Genomic DNA, 8396 nt, shown 5'->3' with positions numbered 1-8396 from the left:
GGGGCTCAGGCGAGGGCCAGGGCCGGAAGCTGAAGCATCTTGGACCAGCGACACCCAACCGGGACCCCCAGAATCCAGCGCGGACCGGGTGCAGCTGCGGTCTGCAGCCCGGCCAGGGGCGCGGGCAGAGGCAGGGCTGCGGACCTGCCGGCGAGGGTGCGGCCCCGGCTCCGCCCGGCGCCCCCGACCGGCCCCGGCCCGGCCCCGGCCCGGGCTCCTCCCCAGGCCCCTCCCCAGGCCCTCTCCGCGGGGCTGGTGGGCGCCGGCGCGGTACGCCTCGGGACAAGTTTGGTCCCGCCGCCGACCCGTAGTCTCGCGTCCATCCCCGTCGCTAGGCAACCTCGAGGCCCCAGCAGAGAGAAAACCAACAGACCTCGGGGCAGTGGGCACCTCGGACGCCGGCGCCATGGACCTGGTCATAACGCAGGAGCTGGCCCGCGCCGAGAGCCAGCAGGGTGGGCGGGGGAGGTCGAGAACCCCTGACCCCCACCCCCGGGAGGACTCCGGGACCTGCTGGATCCCAGCCCCTGGGGACACCCCGGGACCCAGGGATCCCTGCCCCCGGGAGACCCCAGAACCCGCCCACCACCCGCCCCCAGGGAGGCCCGGGGCCTCGCTGAATCCCAGCCCCTGGGGAGACCCCGGGGCCTACCAGGACCCCCTCCGCACCTTGATGACCCCCGCCCTACCTGATCCAGTGACCCCTTGAAGCCAGCACTTCGAGGATGTGTCTGACCTGGGCAAACTGAGGTGCCTTTTTAAAGGAAAGCTTTCGTTTTTCCTAACTGTTCCTCAGAATCACTCACGTCGCAGGCTCCCGAAGCCTGAGCCGCAGGGCTGCCGCTGGGTTCTCGGGGCTGGGCTCGGCGCACCTTGCCCCTGGGCTCCTCCCTGGAGAGGAGCGACCAGTGGGGCCCAGCCTGCCCGAGTCCAGCCCCGTCCGCGGCCTCCCGACCGTCCCCACTGCTGCTCTGCGGGCCGGTGGACGCTTGATGACCGCCTCTTCCTCACTCCTGTCCTGGTAGACGCTGACTCTCTGAAGAGGGCTTACCAGTTGATTAAGTCCGCCAACCTGGGCAAGTCCGAGTTCGACCCCACAGAAAGCTTCAGCCCCGACCTGTTTGTTTTATGTGCAGAGCAGGCCCTGAAGGTGATCAGTCCCAGGGCTCCTAGGGAGGCAGCTTCAGGGGACCCCAATCTCCTCGTTTACACTGGAATCGGGAAGCGGGGGGCCCCTTGTGGGTGGTCCAAGGGCTGCTCGATCTCCCAGCCTCCCCCGGGGCTCTGTGCTCACGCAGATGGGGCAGCGGGAGGTGAGTGAAGACTGCATCCAGATGTACTTCAAGGTGAAGGGGCCGGTCACCCAGTTTCTGGGCCGGGCGCACCTGTGCAGGGCCCAGCTGTGTGCCCCCAAGTCCACGGAAAACATGGTGAGAGGGGGCCCTGAGCCCGGCGGGCTGGTTCCTCCTGATTCCCTTCCTTCTGAGTGAGGGAGCCCTGGAGTACACCACCTCGAGTCTGCTGGCACGGCGAAGTGCACCCGCAGCTCGCTTGCCATCCTGCGCTGAATTCCTTATTGCTGGCGCTGCTGTGTCTCCCCTGCGTTCCTCTGATTCTCAGAACCCACATCGCGCCCCGCAGCAGTTCCCCCACCTCCAGCGTGGTTTTGCTGGGAGTTGGGTGACCAGGTTCATCTTCAGTGAATGCGATGCTGCGTTTCCATCTGTGCTTTTCCCTAAGCCCCGGGGTCTGGCTTGTGTCCTTTTGACCTCTGACCTTTGCGCCCTAGTGTGTGGTCATGCCTGCTCACAGAGGGGTGTGGGGGGAGCAGGGGGTGGGCTTTCAGGGAGGGGGCTCACTGTGCAGTCTTTATTTTGTTTTAGGAGGAATTTGAAAATTGTGTGACTCAGTATATGAAGGCGATCAGCTTTGCAAAAGGAGAACCGAGGTGGGCACAACGGGGCGGCCGTTCCTAGTTGGAGGGTCTGGAGCCGGAGTTTGCCAGGTGGCTCTGCGCAGGCGGCAGGCTTTGTCTTCTTTTGCTCGTGCTTTCCTGCAGCTCTGGCGTGTGCGCCCGTCTCCTGACGCTGGAGCCGGCCACGTGCACGCCCGCCTGCCCAGGCTGTATCCTCTCCTGTGCAAAGTCTGTGACCTGCAGGCGGCCTTTGTCTGCTGTCCCTGTGGGAGCCTCACCCTTGGCCAGTCCCTAGGAGGCTCCTTTTCGGTCCTCTCTGGGGGACTGGCCCTGGGCCCCCTCCCTGCCCTCCCCCACAGTCCTGTACACCCCCTGGCCTAAGGCCTTGTGTCTGGAGGGGTGAATCTCCTGAAACTCCTGCAGTTTTCCGCTTAGTTAATATTCATCAAAAAGAAGCGTTACTGAAATTGTTAACTCTGCGTACAAACTGGTGCTGACACAGCGTCTCTGAGATGGACGCGCTCGGCCCTAGGAGCTGTGTGTCGGCCCTGGGATTATTTGTCCGTCCTCCCTGCATCTGCTGTGGACGGCCTCCTCTGCGCAGGACCTCAGCAGGGATGTCTGGGGGGCGAGGCCTGACCCTGAGCCGAAGCTCTGAGGACAGTGGGTGTTTCTGGAGCCTCGGAGCCCGAGGGGTGGGCGCCCTCGGGAAGGGGCCTGGTCAGTGCCGTGCCCCTCCGTCGCGGCGGGGTCTGAGCTGGAGCGGGCAGCACGGCTGCTCTGGGCGGGGCTGCCGCACTGCTGAACACGAGCCGGTTCCCTCGGGCAGGCCCGGGCGGCCCCGGGGCCTCACTGTCCCCTCTTGGCGCCGCAGGTATTACTTCCTGGTGTACAACGCGTCGGTGCTTTACTGGCAGATGGTGAGGCCGTTTCTCAGGCCTGGCTACCGCCACTACCTGGTCCCCAGCCTGGCCCAGATGGTGAGCGCGCTCAGCCAGACGGAGGAGGAGGACAAGGAGTGGCAGGCAGAGCTGATGCTGTGAGTGCCCCACCCCCGCCGGCCCCTCCGCTCTCTGGTCTGAACTGGGAACCAGGTTTGGGGCGCCCTGTCCGCAGAAGTTTCTCGACTCTGCCCAAGGCGCCACGGTGTCCCGAGCAGCCGGGCGTCATCGCGGGAAGCGCGCTTCTACTCAAAACCCAGGAACTGAAGGAACCGGGAAGGCAGACGTTCTAGCAACAGGCAGCCCCGCCGGAAGGCGCGCCCCACCCAGGGAAGCTCGCCCCCCGCGCGCCAGGCTGGCCGGGTGGCCCTCTGGGGCCACGGCGAGTGGCTCAGCAGCTGGTCCCAGCGAGCAGGCGGCCGGGTGGGCGGGCTGAAAGGCCCTTGGTGACGCTCTCCTGTATCTGGGGGACGCTGTGTGTGGCCAGCCACTGCGCGGGTGCCGGGAAGGCCCAGAGGGCCGGCCGTGAAGCTGGAGCCCAGAGTCTGCAGGTGTTTCTCTCCTTTTATGGAGTTTGGGGAAGCTCTGACAGGAAATCAGTGAAGCCGTGCCTTTTCTCTGAAGGCTGTTGCTTGAGGTACACAGAATCACTGCTGGACAGGCCCCGGCCCCTTTGCGAGTCGGGGCCCAGCCCTCTAGGTCTGGGCCAGTCAGGTGAGCCCCAGACCATGCATGGGGTGAGGAGCTGTCCAATTTCTGCATCTTTCTGAAGTTTGTAAAACATAAAATTAATAAAACATGATAACCCAGGCTGTGCTAGTCGTAAAGAACCTGCTGCAGGAGACCTAAGAGACTCGGGTTCGATTCCTGGGTCAGGAAGCTTCCCTGGAGGAGGGCATGGCAACCCACTCCAGCATGCTTGCCTGGAGAGTCCCATGGACCGAGGAGGCTGGTGGGGTACAGTCCAACAGTCTCAAAGAGTTGGACATGACTGAAGTGACTTAACACGCATGTTGCAATCTGGTTATTAGACCTTAGTGGCAGCAAATGCGACTGTCCAGGCCTGACTGCTCCTCTGTCATCCAGGGAGCTCCTGGAGTGTTACCTGCAGGCTGGGGAAAGCGGCGAGGCCGCGAAGTTTTGTGCCACCGCAGCGCCATTCATCAAGGCCCATGTGCCGCAGAAATACCGGCAAATATTTGCCCTGATGGTGAGTCGGAATATTTACATCTGCAGAAAGAAGTCATTTTGTCTGAAAACAGCCGAGACCATCCGTTGGGATATAGACACACACAGCCTAAACAGGACAAAACACCATCTTTCCCTCCTCGTGGCTGAACGTTCCCTTTTTAACCACACTGAGTTTTTTTAAAAAAATTAGCAGAAACTTCATAAAATAGTTACTGCGACAGAGTGTATAAAGAGCTCTCATCACCTATTCGTTTTATGTATAAAATTCAGCTGGAATTATATGTGCAGAACTAAGCACAGAGCATATGAAACGAGAAAGTACTTGTCAGTCACAAACGCCGTTTTAAGGAACAACATCTGCAAAATGACAGCTGCACGCAGTGCCTGGCCGCTCCCCGGCTGTTTAAATCGCGATATTCTGTTCCATCTTATGACAGGTCCAGCACGAGCTCATGGACGAGCCCCAGTTAAAGGAAGAGAGGAGAAGCTCCATCAGCCTGTCTGTCACTTTCCACATTAATATGCTGAAAGCGTAGGTGTCGTGGGGCGGGGACAGACGCCCAGGAGGCTCTGTGCCCCGGGCGGGGTGTGTGTGCAGTGGCGGCCGGGTTGGAGGGCAGGCCCGACCTCGCCTCCATCTGCGGAGAGGCTCCGGAGAGGCTCCGGAGAGGCGGCCAGAGTGAGTGCGCTCCTCAGGCAGTACGGTGGGTGGCTTTTAGGGAGCGGGGACAGCAGCCATGTCAGATGCCTCTGACGGCCCTGCCGGAGGAGGCCTGAGACTTGACCGTGAGGCTGACAGAATGATGGTGCTCTGTGCGTGAGACCCTGACGGACGGGCGAGGGTGCGGGGGAGAGACTGTACCAGGCAGAGGCCTGCTGCTGGGGCGAGCGGGGAACAGGGGGGTGGAGGACTCGGTGTGTGCAGTGAGGAGATCCGAGTGTGTGAGTGGGGAGGTCCCGGTGTGTGTGTGAGTGGGGAGGTCCCGGTGCGTGTGTGTGAGTGGGGAGGTCCCGGTGTGTGAGTGAGTGGGGAGGTCCCGGTGTGGGGAGGTCCCAGTGCGTGTGAGTGAGTGGGGAGGTCCCGGTGTGTGAGTGGGGAGGGAGATCCCGGTGCGTGTGTGTGAGTGGGGAGGTCCTGCTGTGTGTGTGAGTGGGGAGGTCCCGGTGCGTGTGTGTGAGTGGGGAGGTCCCGGTGCGTGTGAGTGAGTGGGGAGGTCCCGGTGTGTGTGAGTGAGTGGGGAGGTCCCGGTGTGTGTGAGTGAGTGGGGAGGTCCCGGTATGCGTGTGAGTGGGGAGGACAGCTGTCCAGAGGGAGGCAGCGGCTGTCTGGGCTGGACGCAGCCGGTGGGAAGGACCCCGCCTCCCTCCCGGGTGGGCTGCAGGTGTGGGGCTGGATCGGGTGTGTGGCCTGTGCACGCTTCCTCAGGGCTCGCTCTTAGCGGCAGAGCAAGACAGAGGCTGGACTGGGGGCGGGCAGAAGAGCTGTGAGGTCACCAGGAGCCCGGCAGAGAGAAAGCAGCAGCTGTTACCTAGGCCTTCTGTTCGTGGAGGATACAAGTTCATAGATAAATTAGTTTTAGAATAATTACTTAAAGAAATACGATCTTTTGGTTATTTAATATTTGATTAAATTAATCTACATTCTAGAAAACTGGATCAAAATGATTTGCCTGAAGACGTCAACAAAATTCTGAAGGACACCTACACACTCTTAAGTCAGTACCATCACCAGCGCTTGCCTTCAGTCAGAGAGGAAAAGTAAGTGTGTGTCTCTCCAGCTTCCCGTCTGTGTACAGCATTTGGTAACTACAGGAAAACAGGAAAGAAAAGCGAGAACAACACCGAAACCATAATTCCGCAAGCAAGCGCCAGCTGTGTGGAGGCTCTGGGGCCTCTCTCTCTAGTCTCTTTTGTCCTGAAGTTGCACTGTTTGGCAGCGCTTGGGATATGAAACTTCATATTGGACTTTCAAAAGTCCAGTTGCCTTCCATCACAAGTGCTTTTCCAGTCACATCTCACACCTTCTGAAGAGTCATCCCAGTGGCCGAAGAACAACCCCCCCAACCCCGGGTTTCCATCATCAGTTCTCTGCTCGAGTGCTGGCGGGCTGCTCAGAGCTCCGTCCCGGGCGGAGTTCCCGGAGCTGCTGGCTGAGCGGGAGGCTGAAAGAGAGGTCTGGGTGCGCCCAGTGCAGCTCTTTGACCAGGCTCGCGCTCTAACTCAGAGCAGGTCCAGCTGGTCCCTGGGCACGGCCTCCCTGAGGTTTCGGGGGGTAGGGGCTCTGGGGACAGAGCGGACCCAGCGACCAGGACGCCCGCCTGCCTCCTGGGGCCGCGCCCCTCCAGGCAGGCCTGCTGCTGCTGACCACGTGGAACATTCGTGTATCTGCGAACACTTTTCCTTCTGTTAATTTTCCAGTCCTTTCCTCTCCCCAGCTTTCATGGAGTAGGTTGTGAATCATCTCACTGGAGACTTGCTGCAGCCTCTGCTGCCTCGGGATTTGAGCGCTCCGGCTCCAGCGCGCTCACCAGCTACTCCACTCTGTTTACTCTTTCGGGCTTTTCAGATAATTTTTGATGTCCAGATGGGTTTTATTTAAGATAAGAATTGTTTGAGCTGATGTTCACCCCCCACCAGTGCTGGGCCAGACACGTTTAAGGCCGTCAGGGAGTCCCCGAGATCCCAGCCCAGCAGCCAGCTCGGTGGGCGGTGACCCGGGTCCCCGGCCCCGGTCCTGACCCTCTGCGCCTGCCCCCACTCTGTGCCCACCCCCCGCCCTCCCGTGCGACTGTGGCGCCCCTGCTGCCTGTGTCTGTGTTGTGGCCGGGAGGACACGGCGTCTTCTGCTGCGGTTCCAGTGTGTTCAGCTCCATCACTGCTGCCGCACCTGGAAGGCGCGTGTTCCCTGCTGGCCCGGGTCCCGGGCTCAGCCGCTCGCAGCAGCCGTCTGTGAGGTCAGGCCCTCCCTCAGCCCTAGAGCCTCAGCGGCTCCAGGCGTCATTGAGGGGCCCTCTGACCCCTCCCCACCTGGGCTTCAGTGTGTGGAACTCTGGATGGGAAAAAAACGATCTTTGAGTTTAAAGCCAAAAAAGGCCTGAAAACCAGTGATGGGTTCCTTGGCGGGTTCTCTTCTTAGCTGCGTGTGGTGGGGCTTGGGAAGGCCAGAGGGTCTTGGTGGTCCAGACTGGGTGGGGCTGGACGGAGGGCCGGGACCACTTGTCCATCCAGGGAAGGGAGGTGCCTTTTCCTGCAAAGGACGAGGGGAGGGGAGGCGCGATACAGGATAGTATCCTCTGAGCTCAGAAGGGGCTTTGAGAACAAAGGCCTAGCTCCATGACACAGTTAGGAACTCGCTGCGGGGGCTGCACACGGAGGAAGGCCTGTGATGACGACCCAGAGGTGTCCGCAGAGCTCAGGGCAGCCGGAGGGACACGGGGACTCGGGGCCAGAGCTAAAGTGGCGCCTGCCCGCCAGCTGGAGCTGAGGGTTTTCCCCCGCCAGGCCCCCGTGACCACTCACCTTCCGCAGCAGCAAAGGGCACGCTCCCGTTCGCGTGCCAGGTGAGGGTGAGGGGTAGTGCTGATGGGCTCCTCTGGCGTGGTCCCGCCCCTCGGGAGTGGGCAGAAGCTGGGTCACCATCACTGGAGGAGGGCGGAGCATGGGCCTGCCCAGCTGGGAGGAGCTGCCCAAGGGCAGAGAGTGTGTCCCGGCCACAGTCAGGCATCGATGCTGCCTCAGGAAGAGCAGGGACGCCAGCTTGTTCCCAGGGGATGCTGGCGTGTCTGGGGACGCTGCTCACCAACCACCCCGTGCAGGCCAGGTCCCCACCCAGCAGAGAACCACCACGTCCAGACGTGAGGGGGTTAGGCTGGGAAGCCTGGCCCGTCTCCCCCACCCAGAACACTGCCCTGATTCCGCTAGTTCTTTGTTAAGCCGTAAATTCAAGGGGCTCATCCTCCCGCTTTGTTCTTTTTGGAGTTGCTCACGCTCCTCCAGGGTCTTTGCATCTCTGCACACGTTAGCCCCAGCCTGTTGGTTTCTGCAGAGACCTGATCGGCCACTACGACCGCTCTGGTCACCTGGTCAAGGCGTAGGAGGAGTCCGCCTCGAGGACATGTCCTCCCTCACTGCTCCCCGCCCCAGGGCTGCAGTGCGGGCGCGAGGGGCTCACAGCTGCGCCTGCACCTGCCCTGAGACAGCGGCGCTCCCTCCAAACTTCTGTCAGGGCTGCGGCAGCTGGGCTTGGGAGCCCTCGCCGTGGGACTGCTTTTCTCTCCCGTTTTGTTCGTGCCCCAGAGTGAAGGCTGGAGGCTCATCCCACCGCAGGCAGAGGTGCCTTGTTGCCTCCT

At 61.5% G+C, this 8396-nt stretch overlaps 1 protein-coding gene across 9 annotated transcripts in view; it reads left to right on the top strand.

The window, feature by feature from the left end:
- Positions 1-348: 348 nt before the first annotated feature.
- CFAP46 (cilia and flagella associated protein 46) overlaps positions 349-8396 on the top strand; it is a 94861-nt gene continuing 86813 nt past the window's right edge. For 8 of the 9 annotated variants that reach the window (XR_006057636.2, XR_006057637.2, XM_060404871.1 and 5 more), the window contains exons 1-8: positions 349-455; positions 1026-1150; positions 1299-1430; positions 1884-1948; positions 2790-2954; positions 3943-4066; positions 4485-4579; positions 5695-5805. Coding sequence is in view for 7 of the 9 variants with exons in the window: in XM_060404871.1 (XP_060260854.1) it covers positions 407-455; positions 1026-1150; positions 1299-1430; positions 1884-1948; positions 2790-2954; positions 3943-4066; positions 4485-4579; positions 5695-5805 (866 nt within the window). In the remaining 2 variants the exon portion in view is untranslated. The remainder of the gene's footprint in view (positions 456-1025; positions 1151-1298; positions 1431-1883; positions 1949-2789; positions 2955-3942; positions 4067-4484; positions 4580-5694; positions 5806-8396) is intronic. The other variant, XM_060404870.1, reaches the window with a different exon arrangement.

Source organism: Ovis aries, chromosome 22 (assembly GCF_016772045.2).
Source record: "Ovis aries strain OAR_USU_Benz2616 breed Rambouillet chromosome 22, ARS-UI_Ramb_v3.0, whole genome shotgun sequence".
Taxonomy (NCBI): domain Eukaryota; kingdom Metazoa; phylum Chordata; class Mammalia; order Artiodactyla; family Bovidae; genus Ovis; species Ovis aries.
This window is presented reverse-complemented; position numbering and strand designations above follow the sequence as displayed.